Genomic DNA, 26,363 nt, shown 5'->3' with positions numbered 1-26,363 from the left:
AAAATGTGTCCTGCGATTGCTTTTACGGTGAGGATTTTTGGCCCACCTGGCAAAACGTTGGTTCAGAGACCTCACAGACCGAATCGCTCTCTCCCAAACACTTTCACACATTTCACTCCATTTTCCAACCATAAGTACCAACTAACTTCTAATTAGCTGCTTTGAAACATAAAATTGGTCGTTTTTTGATTTTTTTTAACCAGTAGAAGATTCACAGTATAAAGAAATGGCTCAACCAAATCCTTTCCACCATTCATAAAGCGAGTAGAGTGGGACAGGTTGCTTGATGCTTCTCTAGGAACAAGTACACAATTCACAATTCTCTACAGCCTTGTGGAAATACCACAGTACACTGAACGTTCACAGCACTGTACAAGTTCAAAACCCGGCTTCTTTTTTTGTGGATGAAGTTACTGTAGAAAAGCCACTTTACTGGACAGCAATGCCTCTCTATATACTGCCACCTACTGGCCAAATATTCTACGTTCATAAAACTGTCTAGTACCTGGCAGCTTGTGAATATCTTTTCAGCCTTACATTTCTACAAAACCAAGGACTAAAACGAATAACAAAAAAAGTGAAGACTCTGTGAATACTTATGTAAATCTGAATGTACATTTTGGTTTTCCATATTTAATATATTTCCAAAGGCCTCCTATTTTCCACATTGTCATAGTATTTGTGTGCAAAATCTTGAGGAAAGATAGTAATTTAATTTAGAATAAGGCTGTAATATAAAATGTGGAAAAAGTGAAGTGTTGTGAAGAATTTTTCGGTTCTGCTGCACCTATGAACACAGGATAGAGAAACTACTGAAAACAAAGGGAACACAATCCCGACTGAGGTTATCCCCAAAGCTTGCATGAAAATGCAAAAATTTACTGTAATCTAAAATATGCAATAAACCTTGAAGATAGACGTTTTCAGAAAAGGGTGAAGAAAAACTAAACCAAAACGTGTAAAATCTGAAAGCTGGGGAAAAAAAAAAAAAAAATCATGGCAGATAACACCCAAAGCTTAGTCAAACATTTATTTTGTACATTTGCCTGAACACCATTTCAAAGAAAATGCACGTACTAATGCAAAGTGGTTATAAAAATAAAGCACATTCTTATGTAGAGGACAATCAGAAAACGGTAAATAAGGGGCCGCATCACTTATTGTCAGTTTTTCTGTCACCGTTTAACCAGTCGCTCGCCTATTAAGCAGGAAAACGATCAAACAGTGTCTGTGTGATTCAATATCTGTAACAGGTCCACGTTACCTGGCGACAAAATAAATGCAGCACTATTGAATATATGGACGAACAAAGTCATTAATACAATAAATATAGTAGTGATACAGATTGTATTCTCCTGTTGAGCTTGCCTTACGACTAATTAATTGGTTAAAACTTTGATAAGCTTGTGGCGTTAGTTCTGCACTGTAACACTGTTTCTAATATCCAAAATACATTGTGTTATAATAAACCTTCAGAATGCGTTAATACATTTAATAGTCATCAACACTGGTGTTTTAGTATTTAAAAAAAAAAAAAAGAAAAGCTTTCCGTTTGTGCGATCCATTTTAGTGCATCGAACTTTGCAACATGCATCTATTAAACAGCGGCTGCTGGGAGTGGAACGACTATCGTCCAATGTAAACTACAGACAATGATACACGGTGGAGTATTTCGGTATAAACGATCCACTGACGAGACAGTGAGTCCCGCACGCAATTCAGGCAAGTTCATGTCAGGCTTGAATCTTCCTTTACAATCACCCTTTAAACAAACCCCCACCCCCCGATCCCCCAAACACTAAATGTTGTCAAAGACATAGTGTGGCAGCTTATTATATCAAACGTCTGTACAGAAGAATTCATTTGAATTAAAAAGACAAAGAGAAAAAAAACGGACGGAAGTTCCTTCTGTGTTTCAAAAACTTTCCTCTCTCTCTCTCTCAACTTCTGGTAAAGAGGTAAAAGTGTTCAAAAAGGCAGTTGGGGTTTTCTTTTTAGTAAAAAGAAAAAAAAAAGGAAAATCCACTTCATTAAGCTATCGCCTTCGCTTCAGGCAGGAACGCCTCCCAGAACTTTATGAGCTGGAATGACATCAGAGCGAGACAAACAAAAACTGTTAAAACGTGGCGTGACCAATCGCTTAAAAGCTTTTTTTAACTTTGATGGTTACAGTGAAATATGCACACTAACTGTACCGTTACCTCAGGTAAAGATGTTTAAAAAAAAAAAAAAGAAATTGCACACAAATTTGTTTTTTATTAAACATTTCAAATTAGGAGTTCAGTATTCTTATATAATATTTCACAAGGTTAGATCATACGAAAAGGATGGCTCGTTGCTCAACCTCCCTAGATTCACTCTGCACAGTTTATTACACATTTATTGTGGTTGCATTACCAATATTAAGAAATGATTAGAATACAATATATTTTAACTAATTTTATAAGCTCTACGCAATCACACCCTCTATTCTAGTAGTACATGTTCTTGTATATTTCAGATCAGGGGAAAATATTGTAGGTGGTCATTACGATGTTCTGCTAAAGTCATTAAGACACCCAAAGGTGTCACAGGAAAATGTTTCCAGTTGCTCTTAACAAGGTAAAGAAAAGCAATGAATTATTTTTTGTTTTTTCAGTAACTGAAAAAGAAAAGAGCACTTCATCGAAACCATAAATGCCTGATACAACACTTCTTTTGGTGTGATAATTACCCGTTGTTGAGACTGCAGCATCGCCTCTAAATACTTGATTATCTGACTCTTGAAGTCCTTTGCCTTTTCTTTCTGCAATGAGAAGATTCTCGTCATGTCTTAAGATCTTAGGCAATAAAAATAAACAAAATAATAATAATAAAAAAGGAGATGCAGCAATTGTCTGCTCACTTGATGATATTTTACAAATAGTCAGTATTGCCAATCTTTTCATGACAACATAGCAGAAATCGGGTCAAGAGGATAATCACAGAAGACGACTAGTATCTTTGCAAAGTTGAAAGAAAAAAACCCCACAAAAAATAAACATCTTTTGGATAGTGCAGACGAAGGGTAAAAAAAAAAAAAGCTAAAAGTTATAGTGAGATGGAAAAACTGTACAACGTACCTCGAATCTGAGAACCTCCTTCCGCACGGTCATCCCAATCCTGTCGAAGTCTCTCTCGTACTGAGTAACCTTCGCCTCCCACTGAACAAAGCAAACGGGGCAACTATATCATATGATTCAAGTTATATTTAAACCTACATATTCAATCATGAACCAGCCTTGATAAATGAGAAATCTGTTATAAATTTAAGAATAAATGTGTTTGTTTTTCTTCAGTTGTTGGAATGCAGCACGTTTCATTTTACGGTTCAAATAAACGCAATCAGATAGTGTCAAGTTTCATCCTTGTGTAAATAACAACGCGACAGTATTTTCCTTCATTGTTATTCCATGAGACTCTCATGCTGACCCCTGATGATTCAAGAGCCAGAGAACGGCGCCCAGATTCTGTACTCAATAAATTAGGACAGGGCGATAAATCGATTTTTATCGATTGATCCAGTTTTCTGTTTCTCCTTGATTTACTTTCTGGAAAATCTGGATTTTCTTTGGGTTGCCATATTTCAGAGTGAGGTCAGGCAAGAACCACCATCTTGTTTGACAAGTGTGTTTTGCAACTCCACAACCCTAACTTTAAATTTGTTTGTCTTTTTTTTTTTTTTTTTAAGGACTAAAATTGTAAATTAAATTTGTTCAACAAAAAAGTTTTACAGATATTATTTTTATAACCATAAAGGTAGATTAATGGGAACTGTAAGAAATTTCCCCGTTTGGAGTTTGTGCTTTTAGCTTTCAGCTAAACGACACGTCCGGTTGTTTGAACGCTGAACGTCTGTTGTTGTTGAGTAACAGTTGACACATCCCCAGGTGATGTAATGTGATTATTTTTCTGCCGTAGGATCGGCGCCGTTACCTCGCCGATCTCTTCCTTCGCCTGCTGCAGCTTGTCGGGTTTGTTAGCCCACAGCAGCTTGGCTTCGGCTTCTCTCTTCTTCTGCAGCGTGCTCTGAGCCTCCTGCCATCGCTGCCACGCCCGCACACGCTGGTCAAAGCAACCCTGCAAAAAAAACCCCATTCCAGATGAGTTACGACACACATAAGTAGATATGCGCCGATTAATCGGTCGGTGTTCAAACTCGGCTGAACAAAGAACTGCCTTTAAAGTGGAAGCTCATGCTTTTCTTTGGCTGTGTTTTTATTGGTATATAAAGCTTCCACCGTACCCGCATGGCTCCAAGCAAGCGTATGTAGTCGGCGAGCAGCTCGGCGAAGACGAAGAAGTCGCTTCCTGCCTGCTCCTGGTGCAGCTGCTCCATCTTTTCCTCCACCTCGGCCAGCTGGGAGAGGGCCCGCGACAGGGCCGTGTTGTCCTCGGAGTTTCCTAGCATGGCCATGCTTTTGGCAAACACAGCTGTGTTCATGCACAGCTCTGGCGTTAAGAAGGGAGGAAGGGCAGAAAACGTCTTCAGGCCGTTTTGTTTTCGTCGAATATGATGTTCTGCGCTGCTTCTTTCGCCCCTTCGTCAGCAGGAAATCCTTTCATCAGCTCACCTTTTCTGTGATTCACCAGAGAATCAACGACAGCGTGAAGCTTCCTCAGCTGCTGCTCCTCCATGTCCACCTCCTGGAACTTGTCCTCAAACCACTGAGACACACACACATAAACTATAGATTAAACCAAACACACACTGCTTATGGCGCAATGGAGCTGCTAACGCGCAAAAATGCAACATAATTTTTTTATCATTTAAATCGTCCTGCATTAGGAGCAGTAACTGCAACTAACGAGTATTTTAGTAAAAGATTATTCTATCAATTATTCTGACAATCAGATTGAAAAAAATGTGCATAATATTCTGCAATATTAGACATACATTAAAAGAGTCAAATAAACAATTACATTCCGTTTATGGAGAAGAAAAAAATTGTATTGCCTAAAATGCAATACTATAGTTTTCCTTAAGTGAATGTGAACCAGGTGGAGCTAAAACTACGACACTGCCCTAGCCTGAACACTTGTGTCCTGGATATACATTACCCTGCACCCTTAGTCTCTTTTGGCTGCAGTGCTGCTAATGTAAGTGGAGTCTGGTGACTCAGAGGGTCATTCTTCCTACTGCTACTCCTAGCATCAGAGCTGCCCTTTCATACAAATACAAGTCCTTTTTATCTTAAATGCAAAATGCACATATATTTTCTACAGTCTTGGTTTTATTTCTGTTTTGTTTTTCTTTTCCAACAAATGTCAGTTAAGGCAATGATTAGTTTAATACCAAATTAGTTGATGATTACGTCAAAAATCGACTCATCGTTTCAGCCTTAATTTCCACAGCATGATGCTGCCACCAGATGGGTCAGATGGTGTGTTCAGAGATATGTGCAATGCTATATTTCCTGCCACAGATTGCATGCAGGGTACAAATTTTAAATTCTTTTGAAACATCACACAGCGTGACAGATGGGAAGACGCCTCATGCTGGCTCCTCTTACAGTGTCGGACTCGTTCATCTTGATGGTCATCTTGCTGACAGCGTCAGACGCCTTGGTGATCATTTTCAGGAAACCGGCTCCACTGAGCGCCTGGGTGTTTACCGCTCTGGGCAGCTGAAAATAGATAAAGGTTTATTAACTCGGTAATAAATCATTTTAAAGAATAGACGTCTTTCCATTGCCCTAGCCTGAACACTTGTGTCCTGGATATACATTACCCTGCACCCTTAGTCTCTTTTGGCTGCAGAGCAGCCAAAAGAATGACCCTCTGAGTCACTAGACTCAGAGGGTCATTCTTCCTACTGCTACTCCTAGCATCAGAGCTGCCGTTTCATACAAATACAAATCAAAGATCTGAACTAGAACCACTCTGAGTCTTCTATAGCATGTTCATCTGTTAAAATATTTTTACAGTGAGAAGATTTGGCCATTACCAGTAGCTCTAATATGTATAATCACCAGAAAATGAAGCCAATAAAGCAGTTTCCAGGGCCAATGCAGATTTTGCCAACTCAAATTTAAAGCCCTAGATCATGACAGATGTACAAAAGAAGTGTAGGAGACCAAAACTGGTAAATTTCTGGAGTATTTTTGTGGCTCTTGGCAGCAGCTTTGTGCTTTTCACACAGCATAAGGCTCTCAAGCTAGCTAGTTAGCTAACTAGCGAGAGAACTAGCTTTAGCTCTCTAGCTAGCATCTGGCTCTCTAGTTTGCTTTGTCTGCTTAGTTAAAATGTGTCTAAAGACTAAGGAAAGAAACTTATTTTCCTTTTTCATCAGTGAAACTATTGTAGTTTTACTCTATAAATTCATTAAATGTGTGACTTTAAAAAGTTTGAAATGTATTTCACGCATGCAGCCCTCCACATGCGCTTCAATTGTGGCGGAGGAGAAAATAACAGGAATTCTGATCCTGTTTCATGGCCACAATGTCCGATTTTCTTTTCAGCAGTTACATCCTGAAACTAAACACTCAAAAAAATATGTAGCATAAAGATATGCTTATTGGATTACAATGACACTGCATTTCCCAAACACGATGATAATAAATGCACTACAGGTAATGTTGACTGAAAAACTTACATCGTCTCTTTCTAAGAATTCACGGACGTCAGGATCTTGTAGTAGCAGCGGGTGAGACACTATTCTCTGAAGATACCTACACAGACAGTGGAGACGGGTTGACATAAAAACAGCTAAACCTAGGCGGAAAAGGATAATATACCTGTAAATAAAAACAGAAATAATTTGTGCACTAGAAAGTATTTTCATTAGTGGATGTTGACCTTTCCAGAGCAGCTCTTCTCTTTTCCACAAACTCCACAGACGATGGGTCATCCATGCCCACCTTCACTTTTGTCATTCCTGTTGATCCAAAACAAGAGTTAGAACAAAAGTTAAGTCCTTTGCAAATAAAAAAAAAAAAAAAAAGTCAAAACACAATTTTTTTTTCATGTAGTTAAAACACGAAAGCTTTTAGTTTTAACGAGATATAAAACTCCTCTTGTTATAACGAGAAATTCTGAGTAAAAACTTCTGGATGTTTCTGGTTTTATTTTGCAACAAAAACAACATGGGAGCAAAAATGGAAAATGAATGAGAATAATTTTTAAACATTTTATTCATCTGCACAAATGAGACTTCTTACAGCTTTCTTTTAAAAATCCTTTCCACTACTCTGTGCTGGCTCATCACGTCACAGTCAAATGAAACACATTGAAGCCTTATGATGGGACGAAATGTGAAAAAAGACTGTGTGTGTATGTACATGTATACAGCACAGTTGCTCACCTACAACACTTTTCTCAGGTGGAGGTGGTATGATGCAACCGTGGAGCGATTGTTTGGCTGAGAGTTTTTCATAGAGGCCTAAGAAGTCGCTGAAACGCCTCCTGGCAGTGAAGGCTTTACTTTTGAACATGGGCAAAGAAGTCTGGAGGAGAACACGAGGAAAAGACGGTGAGTGGCCATGTGACACCTCACACACAGAGTTAAACATCAGAGCCTTAAAATGCACACCCTGGTGGATACTTTGTAGGCCACATATGCATTCATTCCATCTCCTAAGAAGAGAGAGGGAAAAAAAAAGATTCCGCTTTCAGACTGTTATAAAAAGTCTATAAAAAATACAAACTATTTCAGAAATAGATCATGGTGATCTTAAAAAAAAGAAAAAAAAAAACTTAACTGACCAACTTTCTCTGGGTTGGTGACGGCAACATCCACATCGAAGCTATCCTTGGCCTCCTCTTCTTCCAGCTGCAACGCGCAAGACAACATTTATAAAGACTCGCAAACCAAAACAGTTTAAACATTTGGCTTTAAACAGAAACATAACATGGCAGATAAGGCGCAGGCAGGCAGTCGGAGGTGACGGTGTGAGTGGTTTCTTCCAGGTGTTTGCGGGTTTTCTGAGAAGCTTGGTTAAGGGCTGTACCTGCTCCAAAGAGGTGGGCTGCAGAGCTGCAGGACTCCGAGCCGATGGCGGGCCAGAGGAGCAGGACAGATCCTTACGAGGAGAGTCGGCGGACGGATCTGAGCTTAAATCCGCTTGTGCTTCTGGCGACAAAAGAGACAACTTTTGATTGGGTTGTAGATAAGCAACAAATTCTTTACAACTAAATCTAACAGAGTACTGTACGACAAACAAATTGAACTGGACAGAATTTAACATCAAAATAGAGCGATAAAAAAAATTGTTTTTACTACAATTGATGAATTAATGTCCATTCTTTGCAATTATTGTTGCTTTTTTTTTTTTAGAAGCTGTCTCTTTTCTGTCTGCAGTGAATTTTGCCTGATTTGATGCTTTCTCTTTTAAAAGTAGCTTAAATGGCTACCTCAGGAAACATGACCAGTGTCTTGACAGACAAAATAAAAGAGTATTGTTTTAGGGCATAGAGTTTTTCAGCTTTATATTAAGAAATAATGATAAAAAAAAATAATGATAAATCACTTATATCAATTAACAGTCCATCATTGATTGAAAGAAATTTCCACTGAAAAAAATTAATAGATATGGGCCACACAGTGGCGCAGTTGGTAGCACTGTTGCCTTGCAGCAAGAAGTTCCTGGGTTTGATTCCCGGCCCGGGGTCTTTCTGCATGGAGTTTGCATGTTCTCCTCTTTGCACGGTGGGTTCTCTCCGGGTACTCCAGCTTCCTCCCACAGTCCAAAAACATGACTGTTAGGTTAATTGGTCTATCTAAATTCTCCCTAGGTGTGAGTGTGTGTGTGTGCATGGTTGTGTGTCCTGTCTGTCTCTGTGTTGCCCTGCAACAGACTGGTGACCTGTCCAGGGTGAACCCCGCCTCTCGCCCGGAACGTAGCTGGAGATAGGCACCAGCACCTCCTGACCCCACTAGGGACCAGGGAGTAAGAAAATGGATGGATGATTAATAAATATGATTGAATACACAGGAAAAGGTTTTCTCACCAACCTAGACCTCAAAATCCAACATGGCTGACTAAGCCTGTTCCAATAAGCAATCTATCAATTAATCACATGATTATCGTAAAACAATAATTAAATTGACCCAATAATTAATATTTTTGAAGGGCAATTAAAGGAAACATCATAATCCATTTAATTCATGGTTTCGGTTGTGCTCGGTTTTTTATTTCTGTTTTATTCATTCGTTTTTGACACTGTGTTTTGTTTTGGATATTTAAACCTTCCAGTGAAAAGGTTAAGAGTTCTTTTCCCAATTAAAGCTTATTGGTCTTTGAGAAAGCAATCTTTATCAACATACTGCCAGAAAACGGTCTCAAAACAACAGCGTTCTTGTTCGTCGCCTTGATTTGTTCACCTGCAAACAGGTCGTCGTCATCGGAGTGAACTCCGTTGGGTTGGGCAGCGGTGGCCTCGTCATTGAACAGATCTGCGGGCTCCTCTGGCTGAGAAACCCCCCGGCTGACAGACGCCGGGTGGCTCTGCAAACAGGAGGTTTGACTTAGAAACACACAAACAAACATGGCAGAAAGTATTTATCAGGCTGCTGGCATTTGCCACCAAAATAAATGGGCGATAAAAGCAAGAGGCTGGGGCAAAAGATTAGCAGAGAAGAAAATTAAGAGAAGCAAGAAAAAATGGCTAAATATTCGCCAAAACAAGAAGGCCTTAAAAGTAACTAAAAACTAACATCACTACAGTGCAAAGAAACAAAACGAAAAGCTTAAAAAATGGTTGTAAAAATCTATCCTACATTGTTAAGTTGTGTAATAAAAAAAACACCATCAAAATATCTGAGCTAGTTTTGCTAATTTTACCGTAAACCTGACATTTGTCACAGAACTATGTGGGGTTTTCAGTTCTTTTTCTAAGCAGGTCAGATCAGATAAAGAGGCTAACTCTCCCATCCTCTCTGTCACAGAACAATGCAGATGTGCTGAAACGCGTCAGACATGACAAGGATGGAGACATACGTTGCTGACAAAAATGTCCTCTCCCTCGTCGCTGTCTCCGTCTGCCATGTCGGATAGTTCGGGCTCTGGCTCCTCCGATGCGGGGAAAGGAGGAGGATTTCGATCCGCGCTGGACGCCATAGTCCGTGTTGTCAGTGAGAGCGTCCCGGGCGGAAGTGAGGGAATCAAGAAGGAGGGCGGCTGCAGTGACACCTGCTGGTCCCCGATGTGTATTACACTAACGCCATTTGGTTCCATTGGTTCATTTAATGCAGGGGTGTCAAACTCCAGTCCTCGAGGGTCTCTGTCCTGCAGTCTTTAGATGTGCCACAGGTACAAAACACTGGAATGAAATGGCTTAATGACCTCCTCCTTGTGCAGATCAGTTCTCCAGAGCCTTAATGACCTAATTATTCTATTCAGGTGTGGTGCAGCAAAGTCACATCTAAAAGTTGCAGGACTGTGACCCTCCAGTACCGGAGTTTGACACCTGTGCTTTAATGAATCAAGTTTAAAAGGCAGTTTATAATATGTATGTAGAATTAAAAGTTATGACAGTTGTACAACAACAGTTGTACAACATTTTCATTCAGGGTGAAGAGAAAATAATCAACTTTGATGTATTTGGAGTACCTCGAGTTAACAGGTGTTGTGGCATCTGCATGGGATTATGTGTGCAATAAAAATACCTTTTTTATGGTCTTCAAAAAATTCAAGTAAGAAAACAGGACAGAAACATGATCTACCTGGAGGTTGTGTGGTGAAGTAGTTGGTAGAAGGTTCTGGGTTTGAATCCTGGCTTGGCGTCTTTCTGCAGTTTGCATGTTGGTTCTCTGGCTTCCTCCCACAGTCCAGGACCATAACTGTTCATTGGTTAATCATAAGTATGAGTGTGCATGTCTGTCCTGTCGTATACAGGACTTTATGGATTTCTTTTGGCTCCAGCAGCCTTTATTTCACTGTTCATTGACAGGCCAATGGGCCAGGACTCGAACCCATGACAGACGACTCAAGGACTGAGGCCTCTTTACATGAGTGCTTTACTTACTGCGCCGCCACCTCGCCTGAATCCCTACTTCTTAACAATGACCAATCTCTGAGGTTTTTCAGTCTGGTTTCCATGCTGACCACAGCATTGAGACTGCCCTTGTCAATGTGTTCAGTGACAACCACATACATGCAGGAACCACAGTGCTGATAATGGACCTCAGTGCAGCATTCAACTCTGTTGATCATGTTAACTATTGAAATGACTGGAGAGCTGGGTTGAACACTCTACTAGCACTTCAGTTTGAGTCTTATCTAAAGAATATGGACTTCCTAGTGTCAAAAGGTAATTTTTCTGATCTGTGTGTTTCTTCTTTGTGTGTGTTGTCTTCTCAAACACCCAGTCGATCGTGATAGATGGCTGCTCATACTGAGCCAGGTTCTGCTGCAGGTTTCTTCCTGTTAAAGGGGGAGTTTCCTTTCTGCTGTCGCTACATGCTCATCCAGAAGGAATGACTCCTGCAAGTCGATGACGTTTTGCTGAGTCTTTGGATGACAAGTTTTATATTGAATTTGTATAGTAAACTGGACCACAATGTTTGAGGGCTAAGATCAGTTTTGTTGTATGTACTTGGCTTGACATTGGTGTGAATGATTGGCTTGAATCAACTTTTTTTTTCTTAGTAAAGAACGTTTAGAGAATAAGTGTCGTAAATTGGCTTTATACGTTTTCACCATAGTAAAACCTTTTGAATATGACTGTACTTTGATCACATGCACATATTTGTAAGAGCACCATTCGTCTGCTTCAATAATTCAATTTAAAAGAGCAACTCATTTTATAGGCGAATTCCACACAAAGCTTGGATACGGCTCCCGATTTTATGTTCTAATGGTTACGGCATGTTGATGCCATAACCGAGCAACAAATCTCTACACAAGTTTCACTATTAATTTGAATAACTGAAATAAACCTTTTGATATTCTAGATTAATAAGGTGAATTTGTAGCTCTGGTTAACCTACTCACGTCTTAGTGCTTCACATTTCAGAGAACACTAAACGCCACATCAGTTTTCCAATCATTCCTGATGAAAAGAAAGACCAGCAGAGACGTTTACTTTGTTAGTATTCTTAATAGCTTGTATACACAATGTATAGGAGCACCAATAAAAAAAACATATTTTTGTCCAAACATTTTTCAACATTTTTTTTTAAAAAGCCACAGATTTTTTTTCTTCTTCTTCTACAGAAAGCAAAGAAAGCTCTGTACATGAACAAGCAGAACAACAGAATTCCTCATCACGAGCCGCCAAGTGAAACAACTCAGTCGCTCATTTCATATCATCTCTGACGCAAAAAAAAAAAAAAAAAAATAAAATATATATATATATAAAAAAAAAAAGACAAGCTGCCTGCTGCTTACCTAAGACACTACGTTACACAAACAGCTTCTGATATTCAAAACACAAGATATGTAAGAAATTTACTTTCCAAAAATTGTGAAAAAGTGCAATACAGGTTCAACTGTTTTACAACTCAACAGATCGTTTCCCAAATGGAGTCTGGTTCCTTTTTCTCCCAGTTTCCTTTGCAACGTGTTCCTTGTTTGTCTCCAAAGTTAAAATCTCTTACAGTTATACTGACATTCATGACGATGCACATTTATGCAAAACATGGTATTCACAAAAGTAGAGGAAATTACTATGATTGCAAATGACAAAATTTCTTTGGGTAAGAGGGTAATGAAAAACTAGTGTCAGAGATGGACCTTTTTTCTTCCTCTCTTTTTTTTCCTTTACAGCAGATTTGTGTTCAGAACAATCTTTTTTTATTTTTCTTCGTACAAAACCTACCATATATATATATATATATATGTAAAAAAAAAAAAAAAAAATCCAGGAGTCCCTTTCAAAAGGTCAGCATCATTGCATCCTATAACATTTGTAACAGAACCACAACGGGTGTGGCATTCAATGAAGAGGAGAAGGGGGGAAAAAAAACAAACAAAAGAAGAACATTAAAAAGACTTTGCAGCAAGGAAATGCCCGAGTGTTTCAGCAGAAGAAATGTCCAAAAATCAAAGATTATTATGTTTTTTGTTTGTTTCTCTTTTTTTTGGAAAACGCACACAAACAACCAAACTCGTTGTATAAAAAGATAACTTTTCATCTGCTGCTGTTCGATCGATCGATCGATTGATTGATGCCTTCTTTTTCGGAGAGCTGTTGAGTGGCGGGTGTTGGGGTCAGCGCCCTGAGTCCGAGGTAACCCTGCCAGCGAGAAGCTGCCACAGTCCCACAGAATGATCCAGGAGCTCCCACGGCGGCGTGGGAGAAAGTCGACGGCGAGTCTTCTCCGCGGTCCGACGTACAAACATGTTGGTAAGGCTTTTTAAAACGGAGCTCCCACAACGAACAGGAAAGACCGAAGAGCGATTTAGTGTACGAAGTGGACAACGTGACGCCAGGGGAAACAGGAAACTGTAGAAACCCGTCAGGCTTCGCACCTCCACTGATATGAAAACTGAGCTTCAGGACTCAATTTAAATCACAAGTAATAATAATAATAATAATTATAAAATAATAATGAAACAATATTAAAGAAAGAATGAGGCAGTTTAAAAACATGTATGTACATATTCATAAGGAGACGCATGTAAGAAATAAAATAACATTGGAAATAAAAAGTCATGGCACAATATATGACACAAAAGGGTAAAAAGCAAAACGGACATGAAATATTGTGGGTTTGTAAAAAACAAAACAGCAACAAAAAACAGTAAAAAAAATAGTAAATGGGAGGAGCTGACATCCAATGCTCACTTCACTGAAACGGCCCAATAGATATACAAAACGCACAAAGTAAACACTGATCAAACACCGTGTTGTAGTCGGCACCGCACGAGCGCCGGCATCAATAAAAACCCCTCCCCCGCATGTTTATGATCTTTCCACCTCTTCACTTCATGCCGAGTCGACCAGCGAGGAAAAACAAAAAAAGGTGAGATTCACAATCGTTCGGCTGAAAGCAACCAAAAAGTTCATCGTCTCTGAGGTTTGTTCTTCATATCAACATGAAGCGTCTCGATTTATCCTCCTCCTCCTCGTCGTGGCAATCTCCTGTCTGAGACTGAAGAAGAAGAAGAAGCAGTTCCTACGTTTCAGTCTGGAGGTTCCGTTGTCTCCGTCGGGGGCCGCAGGAGGCCTGGTTTGTGTCCACGTGGCCTCTGGATGTGTTTTGCTTGTGAAAGTCGTGTGGCTTGTTTCTGCATACGCGTGTGTGTGGGTGTGTGCGGGAGTGTGTGCGAGTGCGTCTCTCTGAGCGAGCGAGTGAGTGCGTGGTCATGGCGCTGTCGTGATGGCGTTCAGGTCTTTCATCAAGCCCTCGAGGTGCGCCATCTCCTCGGTCAGCTCGTCGGGCTCGTAGCTCTGAGGGAGAGGAATAGGGTTACTGCGGGGGGCCGGGGAGGGACAGGGGGGCAGGGAGGCAAGCACCTGGGAGTGGGGGAAGGAAGAGAGGAAAGAAGAAGAGGAAAGGAGGGAGAGGAGGTCAGTCAGGGGATCCATCAGAGGCCGACAGGAAGGAGTGGGATGGGAGGGGGGGTGAGGCGAGCTGGGAGACTGGTCAATGAGACTGAAGCAAGACGAAAGCAAAACATTAACAACCAAACGGGAGCGACAGCCAATCAAATGAGGGTAAAATGAAGGTAAAAACCCAGATGGTAAACACACACACGCATACACACACACAAAATAAGAAACAAACGTCATTCCGGTTATGGGTTTTGTTATGAGCAGTCGTTAGAACGAATCATTTATGTTTCGAAAGCAGCCGAGAAATAAAAACGAGGTTGAAGTTGGAAGAAACAAGATGAGGGAAAGAGCAAAAACAGAAAATGTGGTTACAACAAGTCCAGCTGAAAGGAATGTTTCTAACCCAGAGCCTAGAGAAAAAATAAAATGCACATGGAATTTGGAGTGTGATGTGATTTCTTTTTTATAAAGAAAGGACAGATAACATTCATGGACATTTACCATCATCATCACTGCAAAGCTACCAAAGGCCATCGTGAGGCAGTATACTCACGCTGTCTACATCCTCCAGCATTTTGCTCGTCTCTGGTACGTCGGGGGCATTGGGCACCGTTACGATCATTGGAGTGCGTGTTCTTCCTAGTGTTCCAATGGAGGCTGTTTTTACAACGTGAGGGTGAGTGGGGGGCCCTAAAGGAGGAAGAGGTTTGCAAAGGCTTGTAGTTAGAGCTGGCAGTATTCATAACTCTGCCTGTACATGTCTCACTATGCCACAACCTGAAAATGTTATGTTTTTTTGCGGGGTGGGGAGTTGGCAGACCAACACAAAGTAGTACACTGGCTTATTAGGGCAATTGTAGATAGAAAAAACAAGGATATTTTTCAGGTTGAAAAGTCAAACATTTTCTAGAAAAACTCTGGAAATTTCAGAGTTTTTGCTAGAAAAGTTTTGACTTTTCAACTTCAGAAATGTCCTTGTTTTTTCTTGTTTCCCTGAAAACTCTCCTCTTAAAGTGCTTTAAGGTCACTTCAGTCAGACTGAGTGGACTTTATTGCTAGGTTTGCAGTTGTAGCACGCTCTTACCATTTTGTCAAGATGGGTTAAGCAGTGCTACGTTAGATCTTCAAAGCTTGGAGTATTGTTTTATAAGCTGCTTTAAATTTCCACTTCGCCTTATTTATGAGCTGTCTGCTGTATTTTCTGGCTAAGAAAACCTCTGAGGCCTTTGCAGAGTAGTAGAGTTACAGACAGGTGGATTATTTAGCAACTAGTTGACTTCAGAAAGAAAACAGCTTGGACGGGATTTTATTTGAAGGCGGATATATAGAAAACAGTTTTTAAAGCCTCTTTTTTCTCAAAGACTGCTGAACAAATGAGCGTAATTATTCTGGATTAGAGTGAATGTGGATCAAACAGGAACGCAAGAAATTTGAAGGACGAACATTAACTTGGTCTTAAATATCAAACTTAACATTACAAGATAGATTTAACAGAATAAAGCATTTTAAGCATGTAAATGAAGGCTATAAAACAACTCACACTGGTGGTAAACAGACTCTGGGTATGTCTGAGGTGAGTGCTCACCGGTCTGAGCGAGCAGAGGCGTACTGGGCAGGGCGGGGGACTCGTATGACGGATGGCCGGAGACCGGGATCGCCGGCACGGCGAAGCTCTTGAGGGGGTGTGCGTGGGCGTGCGGGTGGGCTGGCCGATGTGGCGGCAGGTTGCTGGAGTAGCTGGGCTCTTCCTCGGTGGTGGTGGAGCCGTGGTAGCTGCCCTCTGGGTCGGCCATGATCTCGGAGGGGCAGGAGACCTGGGAGGAGGCGGTAGGCGGAGGGAGGGGCTCCGAACTCGGCGTGTTCCTCACGGATTCTGGAGGAGAGACAAGAGGAAGTAGTGGAAGCGCAGGATTTAAACCATCTTTCACACAACCTTTGTGACTGTTAGGTGAAAGAACAGTCCAAAAGAGATGAGGATGGAAAACACAGAGAAATGAATTTAAATAGTTCTCCAGGGTTTCATCGAGTTTGAGAACTAAGTACTAAAGATAACAATTTAAACCCACTGGCTCATTTGTTTCAGCTTCCACAATCTGAATAAATTACAGATTTGCTTGTCTTGGGCGCAATTTACATTAATGGCTCTGATTTTTTGGCAAAATTAGCAATTTAGATGTATCATCTCAAACTCCACATTATACACAACCAGGGACTTAATTCAAATGAGAAGATGACGGTGACAAAAATAAACAGTCAGCTGCAGATATTCTATGCTAATACGAACAGTGTCTTCTGACCTGTCCGGTCAGCCCGCTGCACTTACATGCAAAGTATGAAACAGAATGTGGAATTCAACAAAACCTGTAAATTCATCAGAGATCGGAAGGAGCCAATTATCTATTGATCGCCAATGGAAGTCGAAAGCTCAAACATATTTTTCCTGTTCGTTGACTGCATCAAAATCAAAAGGTCCCATCATTTTCTGTCTAAAAACGCATCAGTTAACAGGATCTGGTATGAAGCACCTTTTTTTTCCCCCAGTTTAATTAAAATTGGATTAAGTTAATGACATATGGTGTAATTTGTAAATGGGCAGAGTTTTGTAATTGTATCATTGTCAGACAGGGAATCTGCAGCTTTTTATGTGTTACTACAATTGGAATAATAAAAAATAAGAATTGGTCAAAATCTGATTTGACGGGATCTTAATAAAAACTGGAAATCGGTATTGATCAGGAGGAGACGCCTGATCAATGCACTCCTTAGCATTCATAGTATTGAGCTGTATGTAAGAAACAAATATGTTGCACAACCACAAAATAATTGCAATAATCAACAATTGATTAAACATGTTTTCTAAATCTACAGCGTTCAAATCAGAGAACATAGGGTTCAAACCTCGTGTTAACATCATTCACCGCTTCCTGCTTCTACAGCACACGGCCAGTAACATTTCAATAATATGATGGAAAACCTTTGCAGTATTTCTCCTGCAGAGGAAGTTTATATGACAAAGCAATGATCCAGTCAGCACAACTTTGTTTTGCTAAATTAGTGCTGAATATTCCTACAATTTCAATCGTCATCGCAATTTCTATGGCATCATTAAACCTATATTTGAAACAAATCTCATTTGTCCAATCTACTGATAAAAGAACTATTTCAGTGAATTGATCTATTTAGTAAGTGTTTTAGGAACTGTATTTTATCACCTTTAGTTCAAAATCCAAAGTATTGATCAAAGATTAACTAAATTCTGCAATGTGCAAATATTTATTCAAGCAGTTTTCCATTGCTTTTACTTCATCTGTGAAAACTGTGATTTTCTTTTTACGTTATTTGTGAAAACAGCTGTATGGGGGGGAAATATAAATTGTTCATCCAAAAGCCTTGGGGTGGAAGAAAGAAGCTGACAGGGGTAGTGTAGCAGTGTATGAAAACATTAAGAAAAATCCTCATTCTGTAAGCAACTGTTTGGGTCTAGGCTCCTCTATTGCAACAACAAGACAAAAAAAACAGGAAATTGGCTTTGGCATTTTAATACCATCGTTATTTGAATAACTAGAGAAAATCTGCAAGACAGCAGAGAAGTATTACAAACGTAACAAGATGGCGGCAGCTGCCAGCAGACGAATAATCAAATGTTCAGTAAGTGAAAGTGGCCTGCCCTCATGCGGCTTTCTCGGGCTGTCCAGCAGGGGGCAGTGTCTCACCTGAAGAGTCCACCCTCTCTAGGTGGGAGATGGGGGAGGCGCAGGCGTGCGGGCGAGGGTACCCGCTGCCTTGATGGTAGAGGTAGCTGCGTGTCGGTGATACCAGGCTGCCCATGTGATAATGGTGATGATGGTTATCGAGGGAATGGATGGGGTGAGCACTAATCACGGCTGTGAATGGAAATGGACGTGGATACACACAAACAAACAGGATGAGAGATGCTTAATGAACGATGAGGATTCACGCATGCAGATTCCTGCGATAAACACTCTCCCGGTCTGGGGTTCGTCACTCGGGAGGTAGACAAATTCATAAAAGAACAAATCATGGAATAGATGAATCTGTTGCTTTTGATTTGGAGAGATTTTTAAAAAATTTTTTCCCTCCATAATTATTACTGAGTTGCTGTGACACGTTCACACACACACTTACGCTGGGGCGGCTGAGCGTCAAAAGGCATCATCATTTTAGGCCTCATCACCCGGCGGCCTGCAAGTGTGGACATGCTGTCGTCTGATTCGTGGCCTAAAAGGTACGGTGGAAATGAGCCAATCAGATCAGTTGCTATTCTGACGTTGGGTGTTTCTAGTTAATGATCCCTCATTACTCTAATCCGCTTTGTATCGCTGTGTGATATTTCCAAATGTCAACTCCGATTGTCGCCTGCACTTGAAGGAAATTGCGGCAATCACGAGGGCTCGCGGCGTTATGATGTGTAATGAGCGTCGTGAGCCATGTCATGATAAAGGATGAAATGTTTTGCATGGCAATAACAGACAAAAAAAACAAAAGAGGAGAAAAACATCCTTCGCTAAAAATTGTCCAATAAACCTTCAGACAGGCTCCTGGAAGCATACCTGCAGGTTTTTATTGAATTTCCAGCTCAAATAATGAACTCACTTTTTTTTTTTTTTGGTCAATCTCCTGAAATGCCACTTCCTGTCTGCTGGGCAGAGTCAAACTTATGCTGGATGTTATTATCAATGTGCACCCAGGCAGCAAGGGTGACATTTCGCTTTGATCCGTTTTTTTCCAAAACATTAACTTAGAAGCGTTGCCTTTTACGGGCGTTGGCAAACCTGACCTCGGTAGGAGTTGCGCCTCTGCTGCAGGTGGGGGTTGCTCTCCAGGCCGCTGTCGGCGGGGGTGATGTCCTGCGAGGTGCGAGGGATGGGCGTCTCGGTCATGATTGGGTTGGGTTCCGGCGACTTGTCTATGGGTTTCAGTTCCAGCCTCTCGTGGTGAATCCAAAGGTCGGGCGGCTTCAGGTCTTTGGCGTTTCCCTTGTACTTATGGGATCCGTTTGATGACTTCGAGGCCGCTCGCTTCCTGGCAGGGGGAAACGCCACGAACACCTCGTTTATACAAGCGAAGACGACAACCGGAAGAGAGAATGATGACAAAAGAAATAGCAGAATGAAATGAATTAGTGAAGATCTCACTTTTTCTGCTGGGACGTGCTGCGCCGCGTGCACAGTAAGGCTCCCACTACCACCACTATGGTGGTGAAGACTCCCACTGCGATTATGCTGACGATGATCACGGTGAGATTCTCATTTCTAGGACCTATTTTACCTCGAGAGGAGAGAAAGTGAATTAGACTAGAAGTGCAAAGTCACATGCACAGGAGCATCTTGAGCACCGTTAACCTGCAGCTGCCGCTTCAGGCTTCATCGGTCGTTCATATTAATTTGAATTTTGGTGTCTGAAAGGCTCTACAGGTGTCTCCACCACCACATTTGAATCAGACTGAGGTCTGGACCACCATTGTTTTCACACCTGATAGTTCGGTCGACTCAGTTCGATTGGGGACTAATATTGGAACGTTTGTTACATCTTCAGCTGGTGCGGTTTGCTTTCACACGACGATGTGTCAAGCAACCCGAATCAATCAAAAAAACCTTTCACCCACCCCCTTACATGTGGAGGGATGCCACCAGGAACTACGGAAGAAAATGACTCAAAAACCTCAAAAGACACTGAGCACAACTTCGTCCTTCACAAAAAGTAAACAACAATGGAATGGTGACACATTGTACCGATTAAGAGATTTGTCTTTTGTCTTTGGGAAAAGATGACGAGACATTTCTCCTGCTAGTGTATGATTGAGTGCAATGGTGCTTCTGTGATTTATTTTGCTCTTTCTCCGTTTCTTTCTGCTGTAAATTTCATTCTTTGAGAAACAAAGCAAGGGTGGCCTTCCAATTAGCCATCCAATTAGCTTTAAAAGCCAATGGCAATCACAGTCTAGTCAGCAGGTGGGATTAAGGACTTACCATCTGAATTTCGAGGGGCAACTGGATACGAGTTGCCTGGAGGTCCTGGCTTTGGTGGGATATTTGAAGCTGAGTCAAACAGAGAGAAAGAAAATAAGATTCTCCAGGCCTTCTGGTGCAAATTCAACGGTCTACAAACTGTACGAGCACAAACACAATCTGGCAGTCATGCATTGCAAGTTGTCATCAGCCCAGAAGATGGAGATGCTTAGAAAGAGAAGCACATGAGGTGCGGTTGGCAGTGATAAAGTGAGAAGAGGGAGTTTACCTTGGTCATTAGCCATTTTGTCAGAGGACTCAGCTTAACAGGCCAAAGGAGAGCAGAGAGGAAGAGACAATAAAACGCAAAACAAAAACAGTTAGCTGAGAAGAGCGGCAAGGGAAAGAAATACGGGGGTGGGAGGGCAGATGGGGGACTGTGGGAGGAAGAAGGGCAAATCTAGAGAAATGAAAAACATGTGAGAAAACCAAAAACAGTTGCTGAACAGTCAGAGCAGAGCTGATAAAAGGAGCAAAGCGTCGATCCAGAAATGATTCAATCGTCCCACAATAAAAGCACAGATTGATTTCCAAAACTTAAAATGCTTTGCAAAACAAAAAAATAATAATAAAATATGGCAATAAAATAAAACAGCCCTGCTAAGTAACTGAAATTAAAGCCAAAATGCGCTGCGTGCGGCTCCCCAACCCAATTCATCCTGAGGGTTTTAATACGATCTACGCTGCGGAGCAGATTTCAAAGAGAATGACTCAAATGGAAGAAATAAACACAACTTTGGCAAAAAAATTTAAAATCTATAGCAAATAAAAGTAAAGAATATTGATGTCGGTGTACAATTTTAATTTAATGTCTCAGAAGAGGGATTATTAGTTAATAGAGCAAGCTGACAGGAAATAGCTGCTGCAGTAATAAAAGTAAAGTTCTAAAGCTGCCTCAGTTGGTGTGTAATATTTGTATTCCACCTACAAAGTTTGTAAAAGTATTTGAACTTGATGAAGATTTTCACATTTTCCCACATTACAATCACAAGCATTTTACTGCATTTGTTTATTTCTTTTAGTTTTGGTATTTTTGGATGCGGGTGTTGGCCAGATGCAACTTTTTCAATAAAACCTTGTTGCTCAGGTGGAAAATTTGTGCTTTTCATTAGTTGCCGAGTGGACTACTCGTTATCTGTGCTCTATGACTGCGATATACCCAAGGAAGAAATACAACTGAATAATTTATTTATTGGAAATCATAACAGGAGCCCTCCAGTACAAAAAAACCCTAAATAAAATTTGTAAGCCTTGCTGATGTTTTCACGTCGATCTGTGGACCGTTCTCCTGCACATTTTGGACACTTACTCTTGGGAGTTCTGAACTGAACAGGCTCCGACATGGGCCCCATTCCTTTGGAGTTCCTGGCCTGGATCTTGAAGTAGTACGTCGTGTCCAGAGTCAGCTCCTGGATCTGGTGTGTGAGGCGGTTCCCCACCACAGGCTCGATGACCCAGTCGTGGACCACCGCGTTGACGTCTGTGCTGTAGTAGATAATGTAACCTGAGGGGACAAGACAGGCGGCGTTAGACTGCACCTTGAAATACAGAATGGGAATTTTTGTTTGCACTGATTGAGATAAAACTTCAAAACCTTTTCTACAACTTGGCACACAAGATAGTGGACATCCATGTCAATAACGTTTGTAATTACTCATTTCAATAAGATTAGTATTCCTTAGGATGTAGATTTAAATAACACTTTCCATTTTAAATTGTGGAATTTTTAAGGTTGAGCAACAAATGATTATGGGATGTTTAACCAAAACAGAAAAGCAATGTTAGCACAGGGGGTCATTTTTCTTTTACATTGTGTTGGAAGAGCAGGAAAGCATAAATAACATTGGTAAATATCCACAGTATTAATATTGGATATTGATATCAGCCTAAATCTGTATACCGGTGCATTCTTAATTAATAGTACGTGAATTATATTTGAAGATAACTGAGCAATAAAACTCATTGAAAAGTTACATTTAGGCAGATTAACATAGATGTTTAATACTCAAACAAAAAAGACATTAAAAGAAAAGTTTGAAGTTTGTTTCTCCCTCAGCAGTGGAAAATTGGCACCATTTTCAAATCAAACCTCTATATCAGATATAAATTCTCCAGATATTTTTATGACACATGCAAGAGCCACAAGACAGTTTGATGCTCACCGGTAATTTTCCCATTGGCTTCAGAGGGAGGCTGCCAGTTGACTATTATGGTGCGTGGCTTGTTCTCTTTGCTCACCACTGTCACGTCTTTTGGGGCGGAGCTGGGGACTGAGGCACGGACAATTGACAATTAAACGTGTTTTTAAAATGAAACATCAGATAGAAAATAACTGTGTTGCTGTGACTGATATTGTTTGACCTCATAGGATCCATTTGTTTGCTCACGTGTGCAACAAACCCCTGCCTGGGACGGAATAGAAACTTTTAGAAAACAGTTTAAATTCTCCATTTGTCACTTAAAGTACCTGCTTCGTTCTGTTCGGTGTTGTGAAGGCGTTAACAAAAATCTTTTGTTATATTTTAGTGTGCATAAATACAGTAAGGGTGTTTATATTAAAAAATACAGTAAAGGTGTTTATATTAAAAATGGCAAGAAGACTAAATAAGGATTAAAAACTATCCCCTGAGAGGTAAAATATTTTAAATGGATCCTAATGCTAGTTGTTAGAGTGGAACATGTGCCTTCCATTATCTTCATCATTTAAATTTTAGTTAGTTGAGTTATAGATTATATTTACTCTTTAAGCTTAAAGCTTTCCAAAATACTGAAAATACATACCACGATCTAACTGCTTAAAAAATAACAGCAAAAACAGAAAAGCAGCAATAAGCCTATGCTCCATGTCTTTATTTATTTTTTTTAGTTGCAAAAAAATATAGCCAAGAACATTTGCACAGACTGTTACACTGCCCTAATTATATTGTTCTTTTAAGCTCTCATTTTGTCTGAGCGTAATTTCATTCTGTGATGTAGGGGATGTGGCATCACATGCACAACATCAACAGGTAATATTAAAACAAACCATTGATTCATTGGGATTAACTAATTAAAGGGAAACTATATTCACAAGAGGAATGCCCTATAGTTTGAAGGCAGAGATCAGAAAAGGGCCAGTAAAACCAGTAAAGGTTTTTTTTCTTCCTCCATCTACAGGCAGAGACTGAGGCAGGTGTTGGATTGTGACTCCTCAGACGGAGAAACATGGCCATAGGTCTGCAAATCAAGAAGAATATTGGAATAAATATCAACAAAAAACCCCCAACAAGTCTTATTTTTATTATTTTTTCCCCCCAGTGTTAGTCTGATTGTGTATTTTGAGATTGAGGTGTGGTTATGCCTACTTTCCTCTGAGGAAGTCAGGTAGAATTATCTCCAATTACCAAATTTGAGGCAAGCTGCCTAATTTGAACAGCAGAGCTGCTCATAAATACCTGTCCAGATACATTTTACCGTGCTGCCATCACTTATCTGCTGGTGTGTCCCCTCCTTCCATTTGGGGTGCAAAAAGTTCACTGTTAATCCCAACCAGCCAGGGGTTTGTCACTCTGCAGTCACTGAAGATTCTCTCATGACAAATGACAAAAGTGCTCTTTCTGAGGGAATGAGTGTGGGCGCGCGTGTGTTGGCGGTGTTTACTGGTCTCAAAGGTGGTCCCTTGAGCGGTCATGCTCCATGTGCTGGCGCGGCGGCCCTTGGTCACCATGACGGAGAACTCGTAAAGCGTGTTGGGCTTCAGGCCTGTCACTACGTGGCTCAGGCTTGTGCTGTTGGCCATCTGAAGGAGTAAACAAGCAAAGAGAAACACGAGAAAGAAAAAAAAGAACGTAGTTAGAAAGACAGAAAAGATGGAAAATGAGAAACAACCAGAAAAATTTTTTTACAGTTTACAAAAAGACTTCTCGTCTCCCAAAGGTTAAATGAACCTAGAATGTAGAATAACTTTATAAGATAATCCGATTTAGAAAACGGAAGAAAAATGTTCAACATGAGTAGGCAAAGATTTTTTTGGAACCACGTTAGGAGTGGTACAAGCTGGACCTAGCCAAGTATTGCGCGCAAGCCACTTGATTGCCAGCAGACTGTATTCATTGATTGGCCAGTGAATTTACGTCATCTTTACCGTCACCTTTGAGATTTGAGATCATAGAAGTTATCATGATGACGAAAATAGTCAAACCTTGAGGTCCAAATCGCTTATCAGTTGTGGCGGAAGAGCTCATCCAGCATCAACTGGACCGGGGCGATGCACAACAAATAAACGTTTTGGAGAAATTGGACGCCTGTGTGCTCACGGTCCACCAATATTCATGCCCACATATTGGGGAACACACTGCTAACGTGACTAGAATAGAACCAGACATTAACTGGCTAGAGTGAGACTTCACAATGGAGAAGGGACTAAAAGATAATCAGACAAGACATCCACAAACTAGCTTGAATTCCCTGCTTTGACTACCTTAAGGGAACTACAAGCCGGAGCTAGCCAGGTACTGCACGCAAATTTTGAATCTGCAATGATACAGTAGCATTTGGTCAGCTGCAAATCAATAACTCCACGATGAAGCCTTCATGTCCAGACCTTTATATCAGTTGTAGCAAAGACCGCAAACACCATCAACCGCGTGGGGCAACCAGCAACAAACAAATACACCGAGAGATTTGGGAGAAACTGTGTGATCGCGCAAAACGACATAATTGGAGGGTCAATTACAGCTCCACATGTTCGCGTCCACATAGTGAGGAACACACTGTCAATGGAGACACAGTCAATTTTACTAGAACCGAACCAGACAGTAACCGGCTAGAGAGAGACTTCACGATGGAGAAAAGGCTAGAAGCAGTTCGATAATCACACCAAACGCACAAAACTTGGTCTGCCGTCTACCTCCTGAATTGATTTACGTGTACCATTACACACCTACTAAAAACAATACGTCGGAAAAGTCTGAGCAAATAAAAACACTGCAGGTCGCCATTTTCTCACAGCTTACTGCACTCTGGTGATGAGAAAAACAATTTTCTGCATACTGAAGTGCTCTTTAACAGAACCGCAAACAGGCTCTCTAAAAGAATTTCAAACCTGCACAAGAAGTCTAGACAAAACAAATGGGCTCCACAACCACAAAGAAACACTTAACCATAAACACACCTTACGGACATGCTTAAACGCTGACTTATGCAACCATTTTACTTGCTCTCCACTGAGTTGGGTCGTCATGAAAAAATAAAGCATAAGTGGGAGAATCGGGTTAACGAAAGGAGCCGGTTGCCACGGCAGTTCTCCGCCGGGGGGCTGCCAAACAGAGGGCAGTGGGGTAAGCTGGCAAACGCTCCACTCTTTAGCTGCACGCAGCCAGTTTAAGAGCAGTCATTCCCTCAATAATGCACAAGCCTGTCTGGTTAGACTTGATCTAAGAGAGGCATTAAAGTGACAGCGCTTCTGTTGTTTGTGTCTGTAGGAGAGCAGAAAAATACAAGGAGACGCAGGACGACATTTCCAGAACACGGTGCGGCCTTAATATATTTGATTTCATTAACAGGACAGAAACATAATAAGCCTGAGCTGCTCTTTAATTATTGTCACGCTGTGTGAATCAGACCACTTAGAGCATCCACTTGTAACAAAAGATGGAGCTGTTCGCGTTGAACTTGTGCTGATTTACTTTATGGTCTGTTTATCGTGCAGTGTTTAAATGGCACTTTCCCCCTCTGTTTTCCTCAGAATAACAATAAATAAATCACGAATCTCTTTACGTTAAGGTCGAGCAGCATGCGTTTGAAGTCTGTCAGCTGACTCAGTGCAGCTTCCCGGCTTGCGTTCATTTATTTTGGTGCGTCCCGTGAGCTGGTGGTATGGGGAATGCGTTGTCAGAT

The 26,363-nt window shown here is 40.9% G+C and overlaps 2 protein-coding genes across 16 annotated transcripts in view; both read right to left on the bottom strand.

The window, feature by feature from the left end:
• Nucleotides 1-1,016: 1,016 nt before the first annotated feature.
• Nucleotides 1,017-10,127, bottom strand: LOC114143580 (sorting nexin-1-like). Its single transcript, XM_028015740.1, has 15 exons — nucleotides 9,957-10,127; nucleotides 9,341-9,464; nucleotides 7,968-8,089; nucleotides 7,723-7,789; nucleotides 7,550-7,593; nucleotides 7,322-7,463; nucleotides 6,817-6,895; nucleotides 6,614-6,689; nucleotides 5,532-5,645; nucleotides 4,593-4,686; nucleotides 4,265-4,470; nucleotides 3,955-4,098; nucleotides 3,102-3,182; nucleotides 2,714-2,785; nucleotides 1,017-2,081 (listed from the first exon to the last, which is right to left on the bottom strand). The coding sequence occupies exons 1-15, from the start codon at nucleotides 10,074-10,076 to the stop codon at nucleotides 2,031-2,033; spliced, it is 1,536 nt and encodes a 511-aa protein (XP_027871541.1). The 5' UTR covers nucleotides 10,077-10,127; the 3' UTR covers nucleotides 1,017-2,030.
• A 1,910-nt stretch (nucleotides 10,128-12,037) lies between these two features.
• neo1a (neogenin 1a) overlaps nucleotides 12,038-26,363 on the bottom strand; it is a 204,398-nt gene continuing 190,072 nt past the window's right edge. For 5 of the 15 annotated variants that reach the window (XM_028014596.1, XM_028014603.1, XM_028014604.1 and 2 more), the window contains 12 exons: nucleotides 24,126-24,264; nucleotides 22,649-22,756; nucleotides 21,796-21,990; nucleotides 20,716-20,748; nucleotides 20,448-20,516; nucleotides 19,614-19,746; nucleotides 19,256-19,500; nucleotides 18,604-18,696; nucleotides 18,171-18,341; nucleotides 15,998-16,330; nucleotides 15,011-15,147; nucleotides 12,038-14,418 (listed from right to left, as the gene is read on the bottom strand). In XM_028014596.1, the coding sequence (XP_027870397.1) occupies nucleotides 14,266-14,418; nucleotides 15,011-15,147; nucleotides 15,998-16,330; nucleotides 18,171-18,341; nucleotides 18,604-18,696; nucleotides 19,256-19,500; nucleotides 19,614-19,746; nucleotides 20,448-20,516; nucleotides 20,716-20,748; nucleotides 21,796-21,990; nucleotides 22,649-22,756; nucleotides 24,126-24,264 (1,809 nt within the window). In that variant the 3' untranslated portion in view covers nucleotides 12,038-14,265. The other 10 variants (XM_028014607.1, XM_028014612.1, XM_028014611.1 and 7 more) reach the window with 8 other exon arrangements.

Source organism: Xiphophorus couchianus, chromosome 4 (assembly GCF_001444195.1).
Source record: "Xiphophorus couchianus chromosome 4, X_couchianus-1.0, whole genome shotgun sequence".
NCBI lineage: Eukaryota > Metazoa > Chordata > Actinopteri > Cyprinodontiformes > Poeciliidae > Xiphophorus > Xiphophorus couchianus.
This window is presented reverse-complemented; position numbering and strand designations above follow the sequence as displayed.